Source organism: Xylaria bambusicola, assembly GCF_022495145.1.
Source record: "Xylaria bambusicola strain CBS 139988 unplaced genomic scaffold F5B22scaffold_12, whole genome shotgun sequence".
In the NCBI taxonomy this organism is placed as follows: domain Eukaryota; kingdom Fungi; phylum Ascomycota; class Sordariomycetes; order Xylariales; family Xylariaceae; genus Xylaria; species Xylaria bambusicola.
The window spans coordinates 222996-247270 of record NW_025953565.1 but is presented as its reverse complement, the minus strand read 5'-3'; the positions used below and the strand labels follow the sequence as shown (position 1 = coordinate 247270).

Below are 24275 nucleotides of genomic sequence, written 5' to 3'. Positions count from 1 at the left end.
TGGATTTAGTAATTCAGCTAAGAACAACTCCTGGCTGCGCGTTATGTGAAAGCAGTACTACTTTTACAGGAGATACTAGGTTGGAATCTTAACACGTTCACTGAATTGATGATACTAGGAATGAGACATAATCACTCATTGAACCACGAGAGCATCAAATATCATTAGTTGCATACGTAGATTATATTAATAAGGGTTTTTTTTTTTTGCTCATTATATAACATCTTCTGTCTCCATTCATACCAAAGAACACCGCGCCATTAGTCGTATAAATGGGTATCTGCCACCGAACTGAACGAGGGTATATATTTTATAGGAGTATTACGAAGAAGGGAAATCATTCATGAGGTCGTGAGTGAGTGACGGTGCCTAAGCTAGAGCGCAGACGAAGAAATTTTGTTTGATTACCCGCTGACAGTTCGATATTCGACCGAAGTCCTTGTCCCTTAAGAGAATTTCGTTTGGGATGATGTTAGGATCGAACAGATAGTCATTGTGTCAGCATATACTACTGTCGAAAGTAGTTTAGACAGTCACGGCAGGGTCGGCAGCAGCGGGAGCTGCAGTCGTCTTCTCAGGGAATGTGCCAGCGTTGTGGACACGTCCGTATCGTGTGAAAGCTGCTTGAAGTATTAGTATGGGCGCTGATAGTTAACGTATCAAATTTCGTTGTAGTTTTGTTTACTTACCCAAGTTCAGCTGGCCGTAGTCCCATCGGCGAGCGAGGAAGATAAAGGCGAAAGACAAGACGGGGACCAAGAGGACATCTAGGATACCGAAGAAGATAAAGCCAGGGGTGACTCCAATGCGGTTTCCGCCATCAGTAAGGCCAAATGCAATGGGATACAGAAGCCATAGTAGGTTGACCCAGCCTGAGAGAAGCGTGTGGTCTCGCGACACGCCTACGCGCTTAGCTGAAGAACCGGCACTGAAGGTGCTGAAGGCCAGCATCAACCAAGAGACAGTGCCAAAGGCGTAGAATCCCCATTTATAGTTCGAGACGGTGAATGCCGAGACTAAGTATGAAATGACCCTACACCCGATTAGTACCAGCTCTCCAACTTTCCGTTATGTTAAGCTCTTAAGAGGTTTATTACTCACCAGGTCCATGACAAGAAGACATTGAAGATGATAGTGGCCCACGGTACACCACTGAGGAGACCGAGAGCAGTTACAACGGCTGGGAAGCTCACAGTCCAGTTGACATACTTGGGCCAGAAGATCTGTCGGGTCAGAGCTAATCTTGGGCTCGAGTTGACTTGGCTGACAAGATTATAACCGAGGTCGGATGCCTGAGCGAAGTAGGTAATCGAGCCGACGAGCAGGGCAATGGTGAAGAGGTAGTGGAATATCTTCTCGCCGGACCGGGCCACAAAAGTCAGACCAAAGAAAGCGAGGAATGAAACGACGTAGATAGCCGTCACCGCCCACAGCCAATCACTGCCATTCACGCTGAGCTCTTCATTTCCCGCCGGTGGATTCACATCCAAGGCGGCGTTCCCTCGACCTAATAGGGTAGGCATATTGAGATGTAAGTTGAGCTGGTCGTTGTATAGATTGAGAGGGTATCCTATATGCTCGTTACTGGGAGAGAGCCACTGGTATCTTAGCTATATCAATTCACACGAGGCGTTGCTGGACTCGATAGATGATGAAACAGGGCAGGCAATGACGAGAGGAGGGGTAGCATTTATATCTACGAGCAATGACGAACTCCGGGTGGGCGAGGGCGAGCTCGGATCTCGATCCAGGGCGAGTATTGATTTCACCTCGCTGGTTGGAGAGCTTTCTACGCGGGCAACCACTGTGGTGTAAGTCCGAGCTGCCCGAGTGGGAGGCAGTCCAATCTGGTGATCGACTGACGTCTTACAGACATGGTGATGATAAATCACACCCAAACACATTCTCCTTCACCGGAAGAGCCAGTGAGGTTTCTGCGTTTCGCGCAACCATCAGGTCAGGTGTCGACCTGATGGCGGGACGCGAGTGGATCGAGCTGCCTCGCTGCATGAAGTTTTCAGCGGCCGACAGTTGGGACCCAATGCGAGCAAACTCCCATGGAGCTTGTCTTCACAAAGACCAAAGACTTCTGGTCTGTCCCGCGTCGCATTGAAATACCGAATAGGAGCAATTAGCTACCCCGGCCAGCAGGCTTGGTGGTACCTGCTACCCCAGATACTATACAGATCGGCGTCATAATACTTTAAATGACGAGGTTTTGATACATGATCACCGGTCGTTTTTACTATGACTAAGTGTGTACGTGAGTAAGCCTAACAGCGAAAAATGCAGGAAAATGGGTAAAGCTCATTGAGAAGGGGCAGAAAATAAGGTCGGCAGAATCCTCTAGAAGCGAGGCCCGAGATCAATCATCGTAGCACCCCCGGCAGCACCGGATGGCATTAACGATGATAGTGCAGTAGAGCAAAAAAACCTCAAAAGGCAAACTGGGAGAGCGCAAAAACCGACCAAGAGTGGTGTGCCGGCAATTGCCGGAGAGTTCCGGGTCGAATGTCGTCGATGTCGTGACACATGACGATCGAATCAGACGGTCGCATAGCTACAGCATGCATTGGAACATGTCCGACCAGGCCGGAGATGGATCGAATAAGAAAGAGTGTGGACCCCAATTCAGGCCCTGGCCGCGGCCGATCGCCAGCACTACTACCTAGGTATTCTTATAGTATTACCGACGAGTAACGACGTCGACCTATGAGGGGGATATCACGAACGAAGAATCCTCCCAAGGTTAGGTCAGAGGTTAGGTAGTAGTTGTTACGCGAAGACATCATGCATGGGTAGGCGTGTCGCTCCATACTTGCGAAGTATGGGACAGAGGCGAGAGGGGCCAAGACAGTGATGAGCACTGGAGAATACTGTCCGGGTGGAGGAGCAGACATCCATCCAGAGCCTCACATCTTATCCTATTGCTCGGGCATGTCGGTAGTTGAGGTGGTATGGACTAGCTTACCGTTCTGTCCAGGGTTAGCTCTCTGCATCTCAACGTGGTACCCTGTTTATGCACAGGCCAGAATCGGGTGGTGATCAGCGGCTATAACCGTCATCAACTATATATACCAATGTGTTCTTTTTGCTTCTCCTCGAGGTGACTCTATTCGGAGATCGAAGAAGCTCGGATGGGTCGGCATACCGTCATTACTCATGTTGGCATTTCGTATTTATTTATTTGTCTGGCTGGCTGACTGATTGACTGACTAACTGCAAGAGTAAGTGTTCGTCGCTTCGAAGGATTTTGATACCTTAAGTGCTTACATGATGATCATGTGCGAAAGCCACAATTATGTGGAAACAAGGACCACATCCCGTGTGCGAGTAAGTATGTGGCGCTAACAACCTCACCCGCTCTGATAATAGGTATCATATATTTGATACAAACAGCTCCCTGGCTGGTGGATGAGATGCGACCACCATCATTACAGCAGAACCTGAAGCATCGCAGCACCAACCCCACCAACGTTGCCGTCGAAGAACCTAAGTACCAATAATCTACCTAGGTACCTACATAGATCAACCTGTCTTATTAATCACTGCAACCAACAATGTCAGCATCGCCTATCCCACGCGTCTACCGCGTGCTGTTCACGACATTCGAGCCTCTGCTGGCGACGGCCGGCGCCATCAACGCCTTCTTCTTCCCGGCGTCCCTGATAAGCTCGACAGTGCCGAGCGTGCCGTACTCGCCGTCGCTGTCCCCGCTGTTCACGCAGATGACGGGATCGTGGCTGATGCTGGCCTTTCACGACTTCGTGACACTTCGCTCTGCTGACTTCAAGGACGACGTCCGTGTCTGGCGGCATACTCTGGCTGCTTCAGCCGTCAGTGACGTCTTTTACACGGCAAGTCTCGTACAGAGCATGGGGCCTGCGTGGTTCTTCAACCCGCTTCGCTGGAACGTAGTGAACGCCGTGGCTATCATCACGACTGTTGCGCCTTTTCTCGGCAAGCTGTTCTTTCTTGCGGGCGTGGGACTGCCGAGGCGTCAGACCAACAAAAAGTTGCAGTAGCAATAATTTCGCATGTGCTTGGGGTTAAACACAACTAGCATTGGCTGTTGCTTTTGCTTGGATTTTATACTATTCGGTGCTATTGTACGTGGTTGAGATAACAAGCCTGTCGGACATAACGCTCGCCCACCTTGGTTGAGACAGTCGCGTCGGTTTCGCTGAACACTGGAGAAACAACTAATAAATACTTTCGTTCCAGACGCCCGACGCCAGTTATGCTTCCTTCCTTCCCGCTGCATCTAACGTTAATGCAAATTTAAACTTCGACTGTCATTCGAGTGCCCATGCTGTTGTATAGGAACAGCTATGATCATTAATCCAACTCTTGCTGCTGCTATTCATACTCTTAATAATTGTTTTTCATTTGCCATAAAGCAGACTTGGCGCGCTCCCGTACATCTAGCTCGTCGTCACTCTGACCCAGGCTCTCTAGCTTCTTAAGGAACCCTAGATTCCTGAGCTCTGTTGCCCGCTGTGAACACGCACTCGCGTCACTCATATCATCCTGCCAAGTCAAATTGTTGATCAAGTGGCACAGTGCCACTCGCACTTCCCGATCTTGACTATTAAAAAGTTTGGCTAATTGCTTGAGAAGATCTGTCTGTGCGATAACAAGTTGCCGATGTCGGGGTATACTTGCGGCCATGTGCACCAAGATATATATGACTGCCTCAATAATCTTGACCTGAGGTGGTAAGACTCGAGTCTCGCTACCACTAGCACCTCGTCGATTGTAGGGATGCAGGACTTTTGGTTTCAATTTAGAAGCCAAGATCGCGAACAAACGATCTTGGCCGAGGATATTCAGAAGATGGTCAATCATTTCTGTCGTGTCGTTGGCGGAATCGGGATTGTTTGGGGAGTGCGCGCCACCAATCAAATTCCTGATGAAGCCGAGACCTTGTTCGTGTATGGCGAGATCATCATGTCTGGCTTTTCGGATAGGGTTCTGTTCAATTTCTCTGAGACCCTCTAGTCGTGTTTCAGCTTCCTGCAACAGTCGAATGTCTGATTTGGGAGAAGTTGATGTTGTTCTGTTGGAGCCGAGAGGCCATGGCCGGGTTTGCTCGTCTACAAAGCCCATATCCACGTCTTCATCCATGGCATCTGGAGTGGGGGAAGTAGACTGCTGTTCGGACCGAGTTCTCGTGGAATAGAGTGCTTCGTCTTCGGTATCATCGCAAATGAGCTTGACCAACCAACCAGATCCAAGCTCTTCCACGCATTGCTTTTTGTGCTCTATGCTGGCAGAATCAACAAGATGTTTCAGAGCCCAGAGCGCGTTCAGTCTCAACGCAGAATTTTGTGAATGTGCATGTTCACATAGGACTTTCAGTACACCAGCATCGACCAGAGGCTAAATACCTGATTGTTAGTAGTGTGTTCGATGGGAATGATAAGGGAGCACTCACGTCTCTCATTGGGCTAAACTCCGTGACTAGGTTACAGATACAAGCAGTTGCAGCATTCTGAACCTCGACATCAGGATGCCGAAGTAGTCGGAATAAAGGTTCCGAGGCTGAATGGTCAACTAAGACGGTACGTAGTGTATTGACTGACCGGGATTGCATCCGAATAGCATAGCACGCTGCAATGATGACAGATACGGGGTTGTGTTCAGGTAGTGACGTTTTGTTGTTAGAGCTGACTCGATATTGCACATCCTGCTCCTTTTGTTTTGAATCACTAGGAGACTGATTCAAAGATTTAAGAATGTAAGTCATCACGTCTTGGTCTACAATTGCCTTGCGGTAGTCTTCTTTGAAAGTCGCTAGCGCACCAAGCGCCCTTAAAGTAGTCTCTCTCACTCTCCTGCGATGAATGATGTGCATATGTTGGCCTTCATCGCCCAACTGGCACTCGGATGGAAGACTCCTTGTGGCATCAACACCGTCACTAATCGGTGACCATGGGCGAGACTCTGGGACAGCTAAAGGCGTATCATAGCTGCTTTTCAGTAGCTTACACATGATTTTAACAGCACCACATTCGAATGCGGCCTTTTGCATAGGCTCGCTGTCCGTAATAAGGCGAGCAAGGACTGATGGTGTTTCACCAATAATGTCTAGTTTGGCCTTCAGATCACGGCTCACCCAACTGCTATTCCCAGATTCTTTCATCTTCGACTCAGCATCTTCAAGAAGCCCTAACAGAACAGGGACAACCAATAGCCCCATGCTTGGTTCTCTTGCTTTGTACGCGAATCCTGTTTTGAGAAGCGAGGTGAGTACTGAAGCAGCCGCTAACACTTCACACCCGTGACGTGTGCGTACTAGATGGATTAGCCATGGTACTAATGGACTTTCGACGTCTGCGGCGTCTACATCGGCATTACGTGCCACGTTCTCTTCGGGAGGGGTCCATGATACTAAACTCGTCTGGAGTTTGGAAGACGGCCGACCATTAGTGCTGGGACTATCCCTAGAAGACTGGGCGCTCATTGACGAAAACCCTCCTGGGTTCCCAAGTCCACGAGGAGAGAAAGGTGTCTTAGGTAGTAGTAAGTCCATGATCTCGGGCTCTTTGGGTCTCGAGGGTCGTATCCCCGGGAGCACAATGAACTCGGGCGGGGATTTAGAATGTTGATTTCCACCATTGTTGAAGTTGGGGAAAATGGCTAGAATGGAAGGAGAGTATACGAGTTTACAGACACGGTAGGGGGAGTCGCTGATGATAGCAGCAACCGCGCCAAGCACCTCACCCAAACCTCCCGTGGTGATTGGAGGCTCTGGTATATACTCCCCTAATCCTTCTATACGTGCACGCACCTCAGCTTTCGGCAGGACGTATCCCTCGGCCACCGCAAAGGTAGCTATTCTTGTGGCTAAAGCATCCAAGATGCCAGAGTCTACTAAAATGGTCTGATGGCGTTCCTCGGAGCAAAGAGTTCTGATGAGGGATGCGACGATTATTATTTGAGCTTCGACATCGCGATCCAACGCCCGCTGCAACAAGATCAACCGCAAGCTCTCTAAGTAGTTATTACTGAACAAGGTGTCTGCGAGGGACACGAGATTGATGGGTGAGGACGCCGAGGCAGATATCGTAGCCACTGTAAAGTCCTTCAATACACGGAGGGCAGCGAGGACGATTTGGGGGTGCTCGTTTTGAAGACATGATTCACCCAGGATAGCGGGTAATACGTGCGAAGTGAAGAGAGGAGCGATGAAGGCAGGACCGGCTGCAGACAAACGAATTAGAAACCATGAACTCTGATTTATGATTGTTGACAGTACGGGCAGGACTCATATCATACCGGTCGCAAAGCTTCCTAATAGTTGCAAGGCTTGTAGCTGAGCAGTATCATCTTCAGTGAAAGTATCGATGTTGTTCGAGAAAGCCTGTCGCGTTCCTTTCCCAGTTCTACTGCGTGGCGAAGGGCCAGCTAGTAGAAGCCTCACGATGTGTGGGATGAGACCGTGTTGAACCCATAACGTCTTTTTCTGGATATCACCGACGATATCGTTTTTGAGCGATCTCAGAGCAGCGGTACGGGCAGCGGGACTTGCGTCGAGGTCATTGATAATCGCCTGCGACTCGAGTTCCATCTTGGTCAGGAGCAAGCTGGTTCCCTAACGATGCCAAAAGGAGCCGGCTACAGATGATGTTTGTCAACTCGCTGGTTCGGGTAATCTAGCCCGAAGACAAAGTTGATGGACTATGCGCAGGGAGGAGGGCGATGGTCGGCGTTGTCGCGCAAATGGCAAATGCCAAAGAAACAAACTACTACATGAATTAAACAACTTGGCTAGCCAAGGTATTGGTGATATAGTTCAATGTTGGTACCAAGGTACAGGTGTACTGTACTGATATGGACATGTACCTAGCTGTCGATAAGAGCTAAGTACCGGCTGTGGCCTTCCACTGCAGAACCTTGGAACCGTGCCCGGCTGGGTTCAATGCGCTTTTTCCGGGGGCCTGTGACAGGCGGGACACGTATTAAATATGGGCAAGCCTGTGCTGAAGATAGCCGGCCTCCGGTTAGGGACCGGCCAGAACCGGCCTACACTAAGCAAGTACACGACAAGGAACAATACATATAGAGTTGCCGGGTTTGCCATGCTCGCCATGTAGGAATACCTAAGTACGATCAACACCAATCGATTACGTTATAGGGCTTTTCTAGTGAAAACCTTGTAGGCAGGTGCTCCTATCAGTTGTTAAATAACGTTGACGATATATTTGCTGGCCAGGTGACTTTGCCTGCCTGGGTTTGTCTGGGTTACCTTGTACGCAGTCTATCACTCAAGAATGAGGTTTTCATTCTTTGCCCGTGTACAGTAGCCAGTTACCGACGCTATGTCCACTATAATGTGTAGTCCTAGTTGCTGTTTGATGGGTAACTAGATCGCGCAACTACTAGTACGTAGAATCTTCCGGATTGTAAGTTAGCTAAGATGTTGAAGGTCAGCTGCCCCCTACTTACACATTACTTATGTCGGACTACCTACTCTACCTACTTATACATGGCTCATTCCAGTACCTACGTTTCCTCATCCAACGAGTTGTCTCAAGATGTTGATGGCTATTTGATTGCCTCATATCCTTGTTATGTAGTGCTTAACCTACAATACCTACCTACCCGGGGGCATTGAGGGTATCGATGATACCGATAGCGAGATCGGTTGACTAACTTACTCGCAATTCTCGTGATTAAGTAAGTACCTACATAAAGTAGGTAGGTAATTGGAAGTCCGGCCTGGCCCACTCGGCATGACCTAACTGCTCTTCCTACCTACTAGTAGGTAGGTACTGTAATAAAACTCCGATACATGGGACAGATGGTCTCTTTCCCTCTCTGGCACCATTCGAATGCCACAAGCTCCCAATCTGGTCGATTTCTTCTGCCTCTTGTATACCCACACTTTGGTGTCTAGGGGTCATGAACGGCCGCTGCGCATCGCCAGAGATTGACCGGCTGGGACGGCTATGACCTTGCCATCACTGACAACGAGCGCAACATAGTTTTCAGCGGTTTCTAGCCTAGGAACCCCACCAAAGGGTGTCGTGCTACGGCGACGGACTGGTGTGAATTGGTGCAACCATCATCGCTCCTCACCTTGTCCTTTGTCTTGTCCCCCGAGACACGTTCCACGATGATTTCGAGATGTTGACCTCGTCTCCTGTAGCGCCCCGGCCCGCGAGCGCTTCTGCCTCTCCGCGAGACTTCCGCTATGCACCACTACCACCGTCGACCCGCTCTCCCCACCAGTCCCCCAAGATAACGGCTTCTTTGCGCCGACGGCATTCCAAACAATCAGTCGCTCACCCATCCCCATCGCCGCCTGCTTCTCACCAGTCGCCATCCCAGTCCAGGCCAAAGCAATATGTGGGTGTGGACGCAGCCACGCAGTACTCACCCATGGAGCCCTTCGACCCCACGGTTCCTCTACGAGCCGCCGATGCGCCTGCTCCGCGCAAACCCACATCAACTTCCGCAGCCGAGAAAATAGCGACACCGCTCATGCCGCCTGTACCGCCTGTACTGCCTACACCGCTCCCCAAGGCCACAGATCCGCCTGTTGGAACTAGCCTGGCGACTGCCCAGCCGGACAGGCAGTCGACAAACCCACTCTCGCCTGCGAAAAGACGTAGCTCCGACTCTGAAGACCAGCGCAATATCCTCACTCAAGATGGTCAATCTACCTCCCCAAAACGAACACGGCCCAACGCAAGCCCTCCCAAAATGCTACCCTCGCGTTACGAGCTATGCGACGTTGAAGACATGGTTGTTCTTATAGCCAATATGATAGGGGAATTGATTGAGACAAACGACTCTTTAGCTATGAAGAGTGGTAACCTCACGAGGTTTCATTCTCGGTAGGAAGCCCACCCTCGCCCCTGCTGTAGTTTGGTGAGAATGCTCACCTATTCATCTGCAGAACAGCCCCAGGCATATCTGTCCTAGACTATTTACAGCGACTTGCGAAACACGCAACCTTAACACCACCCCTCCTGCTTTCTATGGTGTACTACATCGATCGCCTATGCGCATTATACGCAGACTTCACTATCAACACCTTAACTGTTCATCGGTTCCTAATTACTGCGGCTACTGTGGCTGGGAAGGGCCTCTCAGATTCATTCTGGAACAATTCATTCTACGCGCGTGTTGGTGGCGTGAAGGTTGCCGAGCTCAAACTGTTGGAGTTGGAGTTTCTCTACCGAGTGGACTGGAGAATAGTACCTGTCCCGGAAGTACTAGAAGCCTACTACAAAGGGCTAGTTGACCGCTGTGATGGATATACCATCCAAGAAGTGTTGGACGCTACAACGCTAGACGGCGAGGAAACAGACGAAATCGATGACGAAGAAGAAAGCGACGGGCCCTCTAAAGACAGCCCAATATCATAAATCGTGGAGGAATGGGTCTGGAGTTCGGTGGGGTTAGGGTTTGGTCACTGGGCGGCAGACTCTTTTCACTGACTTCAAATCCGAATTTAAAATGGCTCATGTGTGTATGAGACACGAACGAACCAAATATCCAGGGCAAGGCTGAATGATTCTGAGCCGATGTCGCCGAACTCTCGCCTAGGCTCTTCAGCTAATGCTCAAGGTCTGGTATGCGACTTATCACAGTATGCAGACCCAAGTATATGTATGACACACAAACGAGTTGAAAATGTTGTAGATAACGAGTACTCAAAGTGCTTCCAGTATTTAATATACGTATTTAAGGATTAAGAAACTGCACATGGGTTTTATTTTATATCAAGTCCTATAACTTTGGTAAAAGGTGACGAAGATGATATCATTTCAAGCAAGCCCTGCTGGGACCCCTCTACAAGGCACTGGCTGACCTTGGTATGGTACAGTGCTAATATGCAAAGCCCCCAATTAATTTCACAGTTCCACATTATGGGGTGCTCACCACATGGGCATCTTTTCATCTATTGATTCAGCCAGTTTCATCGCAAATTTCCTTTTACATCAATCCTTCAACTTGAGTGACAAACGCATTCGTGTTGCTTATGCATCAGTGTACATAATGAAGCCAGCAACAATATTATCGCGGGTTGCTTGTCTCGCAATGGCAAGCCTGGCCAGCGCTAGCGAACGGACAGCTGCTATCTACATCCAGGCGGTAACGGCGTCGCCAGCGACACCCGTACCGCTCGCTGAGCTCCAATTCGATACACTCGCACCCTCTGAGGCCCATGTCATCACATATGAGGCGCCCGAGCTACCCGATGAAACGAAGCTTGTGCGTGTCGGTGTCTACGACCCCGCAGCGAAGCAGTGGGCTTCGTCGACCTCCGTTGCGTCAATAGATAATTTCGAAAAGGGATATTCACCAACCCTCATTCTGTCGGTAGGGCAGTCTGGCGAGCCAATCAGTGCGGCGGTCCGCGGCGTCAGGATTGATGCGGGACAAACGCGAGACTTTGGGCCGCAGGCGATGGTCCTCGTGACTGCGGCAGGAAAGCAGCCCGATCTGAATAAGCCTGTCATATTGTCACCTGAGGGGAAGCAGGTTGTTCCAGAGGAGAAGACAATGCTTCAGAAGTATGTGAAACCTCCTCAACTTCGAGGCAGAATCTTGCCTTGTTATATGCCCCTGCACCCAATGTCAAACACTCATCCCTCTCTATCATGTATGTGACGGAGTTGACGTGCTTGCTAACTTTTCATAGGTATTGGTGGGTGATAGCACTTGTTGTCTTGATGAGTGTTGTAGGCGGCGGCGATGATAAGAAATAATAAGACTTCGTTTACATTCCTTGAATTGCGAAAATTCTCTTACCTCAATTTATTTTCTTCCTTCGTGGAATGTTCAGTGACCTATTTGTCCGGCCTGCCTTTGCTGCCGCAATTACGAATGTGAAAGTATGGAGACGTTGATCTACGCAGGTTAAAAGATGATATCTACCAGGGCCCTTATTCTTGAGTTAACTTTCTAAGCGCTCGATATATCATTTTCTTCTTACTATGATTCACTTTCTTTTCATTCCGAGCCGCTCTACCTACTTGTACTTGACCCTGTCATTCCTCTTGTCCCAACTCCCAAGATCCTTGCGCTCCTTCCCTGGCTACAATGGGCACCAGTACCCTTGTACCTTAGCTCAGCTTCTCGTCTCTACTGGGCTTAGCGTCTATCCGCTTATCGATATGAGGGCGGTGAAGGCGGCGTGCTGGCAGAAACAGCACCTGGTGGATAACCTGGCAGCATGGATTGGTTGGCTGGCAACGGAGGGCCATCCAATAAACATTCGGTCTTCTCACTCAACTTAACCTTCCTCAGTTACCATAACACCTCAACATCTCCACACGCGTTCTGCGACTCTACGACTCTCAGCATCGCTTCACTCCAATCTCCACAGAGAAACCATCTTTCTTCGGTTTAAAGTCACAATGGCTTCAGAAAACAGTGCCACCATCCCTCAGGACCCTACCAAGGTTACTGATGAGGCCGGAGACAAGGGAAAGGGCAAGGCTGTCGCGGCTGAAGAGCCTGTCGATCAGTCCATGGACGAGGACGATGATGAGGACAGTGGAGACGAAGAGGTGAGCTGAAACCATTTGGCAGTGGCATTTCGCATACGTAAGCAAACTAACATCTATTTATTCAGGCTGGTGATGACGGTAAGGACCTGGTTGGCCAGTAACTCGTAAATTAAGCTTGTACTGACGCAAATTTCATCGTAGCAGCTGATGATGACGATAACATGGATGAAATCGATCTCAACAACATTGTTGATGGCGGCCGTCGCACCCGCGGTCGAGTCATCGACTGGGCTAAGGCTGCTGAGGAGAACCCTGCTGATGACGATGATGACGACGATGATGAGGATGACTTCCAGCCGGAAGGCGAGGGAGATGCAGACAAGATGGATGAGGACTAAATCCGCCAACATGATTTTACGAATCTGAACATTACTCATACCTTCTTGCGCGTCGATACCACACCGTTTCAAATCTCATCTCGACACTCCGTTGGTGTCATATGAGATACAGATCCTACGTTTCTGGGAGATACCCAATGCGCGGCAATCGGATATAGTTTGTCGCTAGCCAGGATCATTACGCGTCTGATTATGCACGACCAGGCCATGAATTACCGGCTGCGCATATGAATAAAAAAAAGGTTCTGACAGTGGTTCTACAGCTGACTTCTCAGGTTTTCATGTGAGCTCATCTGCTTTGTACAAAATGTGAGATTGCATAGTGAGAATTGCAACATGTGCTCCACCACCCTCATCGTGAACAGTACTTGCGCGAACCTGTGTGCCCTTTTCCCAAGCGATCAACGCTTATCGCATGCAATTCGTCTCTCGGCTGAGTTACAAAGATTTTCTACTTGCTTAATCTGCATCGCTACTCTACCTGGACAGCTTGGTCTGCCTCGACCTTTTCCGTGTTACTTCGCTCGTAACCTTGCCGAGCATACTTGATTGCTCATGTCACGTAGCGTGATCTTCTATCTGGGCCGAATTGGCTTCTACGCATACTTGCTTAATTCTATTTCTGACCCACGGTAGTTTTCGTCGTAGTAAATTTGCAGATATGTGGAATACCTCCTGCACAGCCTTTTAGATATGTATATGTCTATGTCGAATCGCGAAGGACTTTTTTGCTTCAATCACTGGGCACAGGAGTATGGATGCATATCTGAACTCGAAATGATTCAATTATATTGTAGCTCTACTCATTCCAATCCTTGTTTCATTGAGTTTAGTATAGATATGATACGTTTGTGCTTCCTTTCACCTTGGGTATCCTCACATTCAAACAATATACCATGGTAACACATTTCCAGAATGTTCTAAGCTGTAATCCAGCGCCACCGACGTCGAAGAGCATTTATAGCTGCCCGACATACCTAGAGATAAAGCGTATTGAGAGTACAACATTAGCTCACGGGCTTCATGAGGTCTCGGGCCGTTTCTTACCCAGCTGCAGACCGTCTTGTAATCAAGTCACTTTGTGTCCGAGTCATTATACTATCTCCCAGCAGTTCTTTCTACAGCCAATCTTGTTGTTGGTAACGCGAACGCCGAGAATCTCCCATTAGTATATATTAGGAGTCCTATTCCCACGGCTGCTGAGGCATGGCATCCAATTACGAAGATATCGATGACTACTCATTCATGCAAGTGAACGCTGGCTGGTCTCTATCATGTTTGTGAGGATCGCCTGTATGGTACCGATGCATTTTAATTAATCATGTTCTACATGTCTGCATGAAGGCCACCCGGTCTGCTAACCCCGTTTGAGACCCAACCACACATAAATGCCCAACAGCGGAGCCTTCACTGGTGTCTTTTCCTCGCCCTCGACAACATCTTCACGAAATCGCCGATTCATCCTTATAAGCCAAATCAGTTAAAGCTAGCATCGAAATTATAGTGCACCATGTTCGACAATTTCTCAATGCGTCATGTTCCAGCCCTCTTGGCGGCCACGCCAATGTTCCTCGGTGGGCTTTTCCACGGTCTTATGAAGCCGAAAGAGGCTCTGCTCACCTACGGCATGTCGGAGAGAACAGCCAACTCACGTGAAGGCCAGATTGTCTATTACGGTCACACAATGAGGACAAGTACGCTAGGTCTCCTGGTCCTGGTCTTTTATCTCCGGGGCGACCTTGCCGCAGTCGACACAACGATGACCATCATGGGATCGTACTGCGGTTTGGCCGATGTGTTTCTCCTCTGGCGCTACGGAGACCGCAGCAAAGCTCCTGTACGGCTCCTGAACGTTTCGCTCATCGCTGCTTGGGGCTTCGCTGGTATGACGGCTAGCTCTGAGAAGTGAAGACAATTTGTATGTACACAACAACCATACAACAAATCTTAAATGGTTTTTTATATGAGCTCAGTCTTCATCCAGAATATGTACCTAGTGAACACAAGGTCATAGTCGGCGAATCGGTCTACACAACTCTTCAAGCCATGCACAGAGATCCAGTTTATCACACTAAAGCCTATGAGTTTCATGGGTTCAAATTTGTTAAGCCGACTCTTTAAGGAGCGACCCCAAAGTTGAATCTGGAGATGCCTGAGCTTGCAAAATCGTTTGAAGCCTCCTCATTCCTCGACTGACAGCTCCGAGGAACTGGAGCGTAATGCCTGGTAAGTGATCTCCTAGCCCCTTGTTCTCTGTTGGCGAAGATATCGATCTAACTGGCTCACAATGATCCAGTCCGGACAGGTTCTAACTCACCAGGGCTGATGAAGAGGGTTCTGAGCCTCTCCATCCCACGATATAATATGCAACCTGAGGATACGGAGCAATCAAGATATTTATTTTTTAATTGCGCATATTCATATATCCATTTGATTACAATCCAATTGTGCTAAGACCTTGCTCCGCTTCTATTTTCAGACTCCTACAAGGCAACATGGTACGATCTTGTATCCTTTCCTTTAGATCTGTTTAAGCTTCATCTATTTTATTACTCGACTTTTGGACACCAAATCATACCACATGGCTACCAGATTGTTCCGTTGGTAACCTATGCTACTGTGTATTTTAATACTACTTAGCCTATCAGACATTTCCATCCATATCTTCCACCGCGAGTTTAAAGGTCGGCAAAGCAGTTTGGAAGGAAGAATCTAGCTAATAGTACTACGTACCTGTTTAAAACACACAGATTATAGATATTTTGTAGACAAGTAAAAGAAATTCAACTACGACTCTTTGTCGCGTGGGTAACGGTTACTTGTACCTAGGTAGGTACCTACTGTACTTAGGTAGGTATCTGTCAAAAAAGTGGATACTCAGCCAGCTTTAGCTGTTACGTGTGCCGAGCCTACTAGGTAAAATCTGGTCTCATACCATTGATTGGCTGGAGAGATACCGTATTAGACATCTCGTCTATTTGGCCCATCATCTCTTGGTTGACCAGATCAACCATAACTTTGGTCAGATTTGCTTCACCATGGCTTCAAGGTACGTAAACTTCCAGTTTCGCGATGGAATTCCTCAAGAAGACCGTCTCGTATAATGCGCAATGGGCGATTCCCCATTGCTTCCCACACAAACAACCTCGAAGCGACCATAGTCCTGTGCAGGCGCATCTGAATGTATCTGCGCGCATATAATCATACACCAGTCCTTCCCTTTTCCTCGCATGCTGTATCTTTCTGGCATTTACAATGTTTGGCGCGAGAAACTTAAACTAAGATGTCCGCGAATCGCAGGTTCGGCCATTCGACGCTGCATCAGCGGGATCCGCGCAGCGCGCTCTTCGAAGGATACAGCGGTGCCAACTCGCCGAGGCGACAGGCCAGCGCGAGTCCTAGTCCCGCGGCGCTGGGCGGCTACGGGTATAACAGTGGTGCCGGTGCCAGTGCGCAACATCTCGGCGTGGAGAATAGGGGATTCAGACCCGCGACGCCGAACTCGAGGTACGTTTTGCGGCAATGTCTATCTGTGAAAAGGGGGTTGGGTAAAGAACATGGCAAACGACACTGAGAAAGAGAAAGGGGGGAAATTGTCGTGGAAGAAAGAGAACATATCTTGTAGGCGCGATAGAAGCGCGACGCGAGTCTTGCGCCGGCGTGAAGATTATATGGCGATACGACATGGGATGTGATGAGAACTAAAGATATGAAAATGATCACGACCTGACAAAAAATAATGTGCTATAGGGGACAATATAGCGACGCGGTGCTCAGCGAACTCGAGAGCCAGAATGACCAACAGGTCGAAGGGATATTAGGAAAGGTCAAGATTTTAAAGGAGGTGGGTAACTGTCCTCTCTCCCATACCCTCGTTCCTCCTACTCTAGGACTCGTGGCATACCCGCAACACTATCATATCACAAGTCAAAATTCAGGGAGCGCAGAACTGATTCCCAATACAAATAGATGACGGTGGCTATCGGCGACGAAATCCGTGACTCCACGGCGCTGGCAGAGAAGATGAACGACACGTTCGACTCCACCCGGGTGCGGCTGCGCGGCACCATGAACCGCATGTTACTCATGGCTGAGCGGACGGGCGTCGGCTGGAAGGTGTGGCTCGGCTTCTTCGCCGCCGTCATCTTCATCTTCTGCTACGTCTGGTTGTTCTAAAATACACACATCGTCTCACCTCCCACAAGCACGGATTCATCATAATCCACTATTTGCATACGATCAGCTACCCGGGGTGATTACCGCGTCGAGACAGATTCATCTTTCAGGAAAAAGAAAGATGAATACATGAATGGATGGATGGATGGAATGAGAGGATTCTTGTCATAGATTCCAAAGATGGCCAAGAAGGCGTAGATGCATAGCACACCGGGCGTTCAGGAATGATTCTTGCATTTTAATCCATTTTGCTCATTTTATCTGCGAGCGAAGCAAACAATGCACCCGGTTAACGCACAACACCCTCAACTTGGTTTGAGGAGGCATAGCTCTGAGAGTTAAAGCACATGTTCATATAAGGAATACGCGGGCGTTGTATCAAGGGTGTTTTCACTCCCGTACGCATACGGAACGACTTTTGTAATTAATGTATCATAATTCATGCATTCATGTCATTATACTACAGGACGTAAAGTGACTGAGAGAAGGAGGTCCGATTGTGAATGAATTTGTAATTTCGTTTCTAGGAGCAACTAAGGGAAACTAAAAAGGGGTATCTTGATATGTAACGCCATGTCTTCGTATGCTATGATATGCCCATAGAACGAAGACGCGGAGAGTAAAAGAAAAAAATAAAGACTAGACGGTGATAGATGCTGTGACTGCATATCATCTACCCTCTCCCTCGCCGAGCAGAGAGCGCTGTTCTCTGTCGTGGTACTACTGGACTGCTTCCTAGAACACTGCTCCCGTCACGCGACAGGATGTCACTAATAGCAATGCTGTTGCGCGTGGCATCGCTGCGGGCGAGACTATGCCGGACGCGGTTCGCTTGCTGTGGCGCCACGAAGCTCATGCGGGAATTATTGTTGTTGTTGTCGTCGTCGCCTTCGATGATGCTGCTTAAGTCGGCTTCTGTATCCGTGTGCTCGTAACCTCCGATGCTCTCGGCCTCGGGGATCTCGTCGTCCAGATCCGCGTCCATGCCCATGTCGTTGTCCGCGTGGGCGCCCACGAGATCGTCCTCTTCGATCATCTGCGACTGGTCTTCGTCGTCAATGTCCTCGTCTACCCCGTAGAAAGCCGCACTGTCGCGCCCGCGTGCCATATCCTCGCGGAACGCGTCGTTGGCTTGTCGCATGCGCTGCGCCATGAGCTGCTGTTGTTGGGCTTGCGCAGCTTGCATCTCGCGCTCTTCCGCGTCTTCATCTTCTTCATCTTCGTCTTCGTCTTCATCGTCCTCGTCCTCGTCATCCTCGTCTTCATCCTCATTGTCGCTGAACCCGAATTCCGCCTCGTCCGCTTCGGGGATCTCGTCGTCAAGATCGCGCGCCCCGTCCAGTTGTACGTCATCCATGCCGTCATCACCACCTGGGGGTGCATCCAGCATCATGTCTGCGTCACCTCCACCAGCCGTAGTGCCATCTCCTGCACCTTCACCAGCACCAGCACCTGCGGCTTCTGCCTCTGCCGCCTCAGCGAGTTCCTGGGCTAGCTGCTCCCGTCGCAGAGCTTCCTGGTGTTCCTCAGCTTCGCGCCGCTCCTCGCGCAGCTGGTGAAGAGTCTTGGGAAGACCTGGAGGCTTCAACCAAGCGCTGCCAAAATTCGTAACATTGTGTTGGCGGCGCTCAAGGTTCTGCTCATCGGCGCGCAGGCGGGCTAGGGGCGAGCGCTCAATCAGATGAGCTCCACGCCGATGATTGCTGTTGGGCCCATGCGGATGACCATGGCCCTGCTCTGGATTTTGACTACCGAGGCGCAAATCTTGGGCATTATATGATGCGAATGGATTGCGCGATGACGTGTACCATAGTGAATGTGACTATGTAGGGGGTTAGTCTGTCTGTTTGGATTCGAGTTCCTTGTGTTTGGGCTTTTGTTTACTTACGTCACGTGGTGAGAGATCTGGAAGCAAGCCGAACATTGTTTTGAATCTCTTAGATGTGGGAGAATTTTGAGGGATTGAGCTTTACTTCACCCTTTGGACGTTGAACAATGCATTTGCATGCTATCTAGTTGTCAAGATGGTCATGGTTAGAATACCTAAACTGACTTTCGATACTGGCGGCCAGTATTGGCGGGGCATAGTGATGACTAAGCGTGTTATCGCTCTTATCGTTCGTTGCCTTGGGGAGTACAGGGAAGTTACCCCAGGTTTTGAGTTGCACGGTAAACTTTGTTCACGCGTAGATTCTAGAAAAATGCACGAGTAATTTATACTTGTACGCCTGAGATGTTAAGAATCTATCCAAAGTAAATCGTAGATGTTGATAGTCTTTGGACTGATGACGTTACTATATCAGTCATTATATCAGTCACTCGATTGGTCACTCAGACAGCGTAATCTCGTGCAGGTAAGCATCTGTGTTGGTAGGTATCGTGAAACCATTAATAATAGCTTCATTAGGTAATAACTAAGAGTATACCTTACCTACCTAAGTGCGGGCGGGAGCGGTAGGCTGCAGGGGTACATTATTGGTATTCAAACATGTGATCGCGTTCTAATGCGTTCCCAGCACGTGGTAACCGAGCAGAAGCTTCTGTTTATTTTTAAAATCTCCATTGATCCCAAAGAGGTTCGAGGTTGCCATCACAGCTTGCCAACGTACTCAGGAACGAACAAGCACACGTTCTTCACAGCTTCATCACCTACCGAGTATGGTACCGAGTAGGGCACGTTTAGTATGGATCGATAGAGAGCGCAGCGGCAAGTGTCCTGACTCGATCGAGCCCGTCGGATCCGAATAGGACCGGATCCGACCGGAACTCTCTTCCTTCTGCGTGGCATAGTAGTACCACTACTGCGTGGACATCAGAGCATTTGCGAGGTAAGTAGGTAGCCAGACCCAGCCGCTTCTCTGTGTCACAGTCGCTGCGCTGCGTGCGTACACATGGTCTGTTGCGACCTGCAGTAGTAGAGGGAAAACGCTCGGCTTGGGAAATTAGTCGTCGTCCTTCTCGTCCGGGTACGGCGCCGCTCGTCTAGTTCCTGTGAGGTAATAGAAATACCCCAGAAGTGTTGAAACATGCAGCTAATATAGCTTAAGTAGACGGTGGAAGCTTGGCTGGTCTTGATTTTCCGCGGCTCACGGAGTCAGCCACCGGATTGGCGGCATTTGAACGCCCGTTACCGGCCTTGGAGCTCGGGTTCTGCTGGGTTGTGCTAGAGAGGCTCTGCTGTACTTTGTAAGTGTCAGTGCGGCGCGCTTCGCTCGGGTGTTTTCGGAATGAAGGGGCCTGCGAGAGATCAAGTCGGAGCTGATGCGCTCTTTACATTGGCAGAATTCTAGACAGTTCAGAGAGTCGGACCAAAACCAGTGTACCACCTACCTGGCTCGGGAGGCAGGGAGATCTAGACAGGGCCTCTCCGCTCAGCGTGTCTAATTACACTTCATTTTTTTTTGGATGATGGATGAGTGAGTCCCTGAATTCTACGAAGTACCACTAAGTCGCACCGTCGCCGCTTTCGTCCCTCATTCTCTACCCCTCTTCTGAGGGAACACCCTCTATTTCCAGAGCCAGAAATATTTTCCCGACGCTACCTCTACAGCATCGCCGTGCTACGCTACTTAATATTACTCGCTCATGAACAAACTATCAGCCTAAATGTAGACAACTCTTGGCTACGTTTCTGTGTTGTTGTTTAAATTGCTTATATGACTTGTTGCGATGCTAAGGACATAGCCTACGCAACAACAGACAGTGTGATATTGGGCTTGGTATAGACAGCTCAGCTGTATCCAGCATGATCCCTTCCACTCACGCTGGTGTTCTGCAACGTGACGCACTGGCTCCTAGTTGCATCCGTCGTCTGTATTCTCTAGTGTGGTCTACATGAACCCCTCTTCCTTCCTCGCAGTCCGGGTCTGTAACGTAGCCAGACTTGTGCTGGCGCTGCTCGACTAAAATCTCGCATCCTGGTGCTTGCTAGCTGGCGGGCGCTTGGCACCCCCGATCTCGAGCGCCATATGCACCTTGTGGACAGATCTGCCATACTCAGCACAGTTACGCCCATGAGCTAGCATATGTGCAAGCTTGTGACAGCTATCGAGAAGCGCCGAAAATTATTTTCTTTTATTTTCTTTTATTTCCGGTTTGGACGAGACAGTTACTTCGAGCTAACCTTTGTTTAATTGCCTACCGCTTCATTGGACCACAGAAACGGCATGTTTGCTGGTGAGGTCGAATGACAAACAACTCTTACATAAACAGTCATTCTCATTGGGCCAGGTGTACTGGGAAGTTGAAATTTATCGCTCACTCACACATGCCATGACAACAGACGCCTCTCCATGGTGTTCACCGTTTAAAGTAGCCATGCAGAAAAGTCACGAGGACACCAGACAAGCATATATGTATGTACCAGGGTCCCCCTGTGCTCCTAGGTGTGTAACACTGCCGCCTTACTACCTACTTCGTAGGTATATACGTATGCAGCGGAAGCCGCCGACGTTACAGCCTAGAGATGGCCCGCTACTCATGGGGGCGAGAACACCAGGCGGAACAGCTGTTCATATACCCATAGTCAGCGGATAGTGAGCTGAGGGCTGAGGAAATAGGGATATTTCAACAGTTGCTAGTAATTCCGAAATATGCCGTAGTGAGACAGTATCTACATGTAGTGTATTACCTACAGCAATAGTCTTCAATTTGATTATTGAAGGGGTAAAGCAAATTAGCTATGGGTGTGCGTGTTGATTACATTGTATACAACGATTGCACATGTATTCGTAGGTAATGACAATAAGGACATACCTAGTAGGTAGAGAGATGCTTGCTACTCGTACCTAACGTGTGAGCAGAGTCGAAGTATGCAAGCTTGCAACCTACTTCCTTGATGTTTTTAGGCGGCGTTGCGTGAATTCCCAGCTCCATCCCAGCTCCAATACCCAAATCCTACCCATGGCAACGCAGCGAATACAGCACACACCTGGATGTTTGAATCTGGTGCCCAAAAAAAAGAACACCCAGTGTACTATATATTTCAGAAGCGAATGTATTTCTTTGTTGGTACCCCACGCCGTGAGATCAACCCATGTCATCACAATTTCGTCGTCAATCTGCATCCTCTCATCAACACAATGCAGGGCCGAAACTGGAAAGCTTGGCATCTGAAGCTTTACCGCTCACCTCGCCCACGCGACATCGGACTGTGAGAAACACCACCGGGTTGATTGGATGCAACTCACAGCCTCGGCCATTCAGTCCCTTTCAGGCTTCCTGCCTAGTCGTATTTGGTATAATACATATATACACATTGCGTTGCCGGGACATACATAGTATGACGATGGTGAGAGACCCCTGTCTGATGCCTCACTGGAGAATGTCAAGGTGCATACTACGCTACGTGTGGGGTTGTGCTCATAGTGTATAAGGCCAGCAGGGATCTTCATGCAATACCTCCCACAGCCCCCATTCCATGGAAAATAGTCGCAAGCCAGAAGCCGACTCCGATGAACGGCAGAATCATCAAAAACGATTGCCAAACCGCATTACAAAGTCAAATTGACCAATCACACCCGAATCCACACTGCAGGTGTCTCGCTAAAGTCAGAAACATCGAAAATCATCGCCTTCCACTACTGTCCACTACTACATAGTAGTATGCGTGCCTACGGCCTGGTGCCTAATGCCAGGACAACTTTCAATACGCACACGGAAACTCCCTCCACATGCTATTGAATCTCGCTTGACTCGAGAGAATAACTAAAGCGCTGTCTTGAACCTGGAGTAGCGCCCTGGACAAGTCATGATGAATCTACTCAAGTCCTCGCAAAACGAAATCGCCCGTCTGTAAAGGCTGTCTGAACCACTCATCTCAGCCTACAGTAGGTTGTAGTACTAGTCGTAGCCCATAAAAAGATAACTATTTTGGCGTCGGACCATTGTTGTATGGTCTAAAATTTAGGGTTAAGCCGCGGCCATATGGAAGCTGTATGGACAAGTGAGTACGAGAGGTTTGAGGTTGCTTCATGTGCAACATGAGGGGTAGGTAACCCAGTATTATAGTTCCCATACACTTGAGTAGACGCCTATACAGCAGAAGGTTGACAGAGTTGATCGCCGGAGGCATATGGCTCTTCTTTGTTTGTTAACAAAGATGTTTGTCACTGTGTGTTGCAAACTCTACATGTATCAAGTGGCGTGGAAACAGTCCTTGTACATCTTCATCCCATTTCCCCAGATGCTTGGGTTGTCTCACCGGCATGATTGGATGGAAAATCCGACGTAAAACCCGAATCGTACGTGGGATGAAGGACTGAAGAGGGCATCTGGGGCGAGATAGTCTGACCAACGCGGTATTTTCTAGCATTGTGGCAAGCGAACACTGAATGGTACCACTTTCTGTTCCTCTCAATCTCACGTTCTCTCCGACATTCTACATTGCATTGTACAGTATGGATGGATGCACAATAGGTATTGGGAATCCGCAGAGGAGGGATTTTCAAGGAAAAGCGAAGCAGACGGCTATTCACAGACCAGGGGCCTGTCTGCGCGGGCCAATCAGCAGAGTGGTTTTCCTAATTCGCAACTGCTTTGGGACGCAAGCGACTAATGTCACTAACGTCACCAATCCCACTAGCTCGGGCAAATAGTCTCTATCCAATGAGGATAGATGGCTTTCTCTGCACTATTCTGACTATCCTCAGAACCATACCTGAACCATACCTGAATGTTGCAAGGGGCCCCGGTGTACCCCCATGGGCCCATGTGCGAGTTGCTGTCTTGGGGACATGTACTTCCCTGCCTAGGCTACGTGTGTATGTGACCCGGACTTGTAGTGCGTGCGTGCGTGCGTACGTGCGTGCAGTAGGTACCTTTCTGCTCTGGGCTGGCTGCCCTACTTACATACCACTGCTAGTACTGTAGGCTGGCGAGCTGGGCAGAGCAGACTGGGCTGTTAGAACTTAGCTGCCTTTTGTCGGCGGAGAGATGTGAGATTCGCGCCCATCTTTGGTTGCAGTCCGTCTCTCGGCCGCCAGGGCCCCGTACGCCCCCCACCTGCATGTCTCGCTCTCTGGTCTCGTCAGCCCGGAAGGCTAGAAGCGAGGAGGGGCTGATCTGCTCTGCTCTGCAGACTCGTCTGTACTGTACGCAAACCAGACACGGCTTATACTTTTTTTTCCTCATCTCCCCCTTCGGAGCTATTCTCGCAAGCTTTGTCACTCACAGTCGCAGGCTTGGCCAAGCTCCCCAGTAGGTACCTACACTGCTCTCCTCCGTTCCTGCC

The 24275-nt window shown here is 49.3% G+C and overlaps 9 protein-coding genes across 9 annotated transcripts; 6 read left to right on the top strand and 3 right to left on the bottom strand.

Annotated features, from left to right (window-relative positions):
- Positions 1-138: 138 nt before the first annotated feature.
- Positions 139-1655, bottom strand: F5B22DRAFT_599215 (heat shock protein 30). Its single transcript, XM_047974432.1, has 3 exons — positions 1102-1655; positions 690-1033; positions 139-620 (listed from the first exon to the last, which is right to left on the bottom strand). The coding sequence occupies exons 1-3, from the start codon at positions 1521-1523 to the stop codon at positions 526-528; spliced, it is 861 nt and encodes a 286-aa protein (XP_047832542.1). The 5' UTR covers positions 1524-1655; the 3' UTR covers positions 139-525.
- A 1451-nt stretch (positions 1656-3106) lies between these two features.
- On the top strand, positions 3107-4198 carry F5B22DRAFT_62424 (uncharacterized protein). The gene is made up of 3 exons (XM_047976108.1): positions 3107-3227; positions 3294-3333; positions 3516-4198. The coding sequence occupies exon 3, from the start codon at positions 3561-3563 to the stop codon at positions 4023-4025; it is 465 nt and encodes a 154-aa protein (XP_047832541.1). The 5' UTR covers positions 3107-3227; positions 3294-3333; positions 3516-3560; the 3' UTR covers positions 4026-4198.
- A 173-nt stretch (positions 4199-4371) lies between these two features.
- F5B22DRAFT_635157 (armadillo repeat protein) lies at positions 4372-7573 on the bottom strand (the record flags this gene model as incomplete). The annotated part of the gene is made up of 3 exons (XM_047977101.1): positions 4372-5382; positions 5438-7206; positions 7282-7573. The coding sequence occupies 3 exons, from the start codon at positions 7571-7573 to the stop codon at positions 4372-4374; spliced, it is 3072 nt and encodes a 1023-aa protein (XP_047832540.1).
- Positions 7574-8766: 1193 nt separating this feature from the next.
- F5B22DRAFT_62736 (cyclin-domain-containing protein) lies at positions 8767-10782 on the top strand. Its single transcript, XM_047976319.1, has 3 exons — positions 8767-8770; positions 8991-9845; positions 9908-10782. Exons 2-3 carry the CDS (start codon positions 9133-9135, stop codon positions 10377-10379), a joined length of 1185 nt encoding a protein of 394 aa, XP_047832539.1. The 5' UTR covers positions 8767-8770; positions 8991-9132; the 3' UTR covers positions 10380-10782.
- Positions 10783-11055: 273 nt separating this feature from the next.
- On the top strand, positions 11056-11726 carry F5B22DRAFT_644740 (uncharacterized protein; the record flags this gene model as incomplete). Its single annotated transcript, XM_047978477.1, has 2 exons — positions 11056-11531; positions 11660-11726. The coding sequence occupies 2 exons, from the start codon at positions 11056-11058 to the stop codon at positions 11724-11726; spliced, it is 543 nt and encodes a 180-aa protein (XP_047832538.1).
- A 651-nt stretch (positions 11727-12377) lies between these two features.
- F5B22DRAFT_644739 (histone chaperone domain CHZ-domain-containing protein) lies at positions 12378-12868 on the top strand (the record flags this gene model as incomplete). Its single annotated transcript, XM_047978476.1, has 3 exons — positions 12378-12530; positions 12596-12608; positions 12672-12868. 3 exons carry the CDS (start codon positions 12378-12380, stop codon positions 12866-12868), a joined length of 363 nt encoding a protein of 120 aa, XP_047832537.1.
- A 1402-nt stretch (positions 12869-14270) lies between these two features.
- Positions 14271-15342, top strand: F5B22DRAFT_62114 (uncharacterized protein). The gene has a single exon (XM_047975879.1). It carries the CDS (start codon positions 14379-14381, stop codon positions 14775-14777), a length of 399 nt encoding a protein of 132 aa, XP_047832536.1. The 5' UTR covers positions 14271-14378; the 3' UTR covers positions 14778-15342.
- A 461-nt stretch (positions 15343-15803) lies between these two features.
- On the top strand, positions 15804-17511 carry F5B22DRAFT_599191 (uncharacterized protein). Its single transcript, XM_047974431.1, has 4 exons — positions 15804-15917; positions 16169-16375; positions 16619-16712; positions 16838-17511. The coding sequence occupies exons 1-4, from the start codon at positions 15907-15909 to the stop codon at positions 17042-17044; spliced, it is 519 nt and encodes a 172-aa protein (XP_047832535.1). The 5' UTR covers positions 15804-15906; the 3' UTR covers positions 17045-17511.
- An 18-nt stretch (positions 17512-17529) lies between these two features.
- F5B22DRAFT_62051 (Apc15p protein-domain-containing protein) lies at positions 17530-19110 on the bottom strand. Its single transcript, XM_047975847.1, has 2 exons — positions 18933-19110; positions 17530-18866 (listed from the first exon to the last, which is right to left on the bottom strand). Exons 1-2 carry the CDS (start codon positions 18966-18968, stop codon positions 17718-17720), a joined length of 1185 nt encoding a protein of 394 aa, XP_047832534.1. The 5' UTR covers positions 18969-19110; the 3' UTR covers positions 17530-17717.
- Between the last annotated feature and the right edge of the window lie 5165 nt (positions 19111-24275).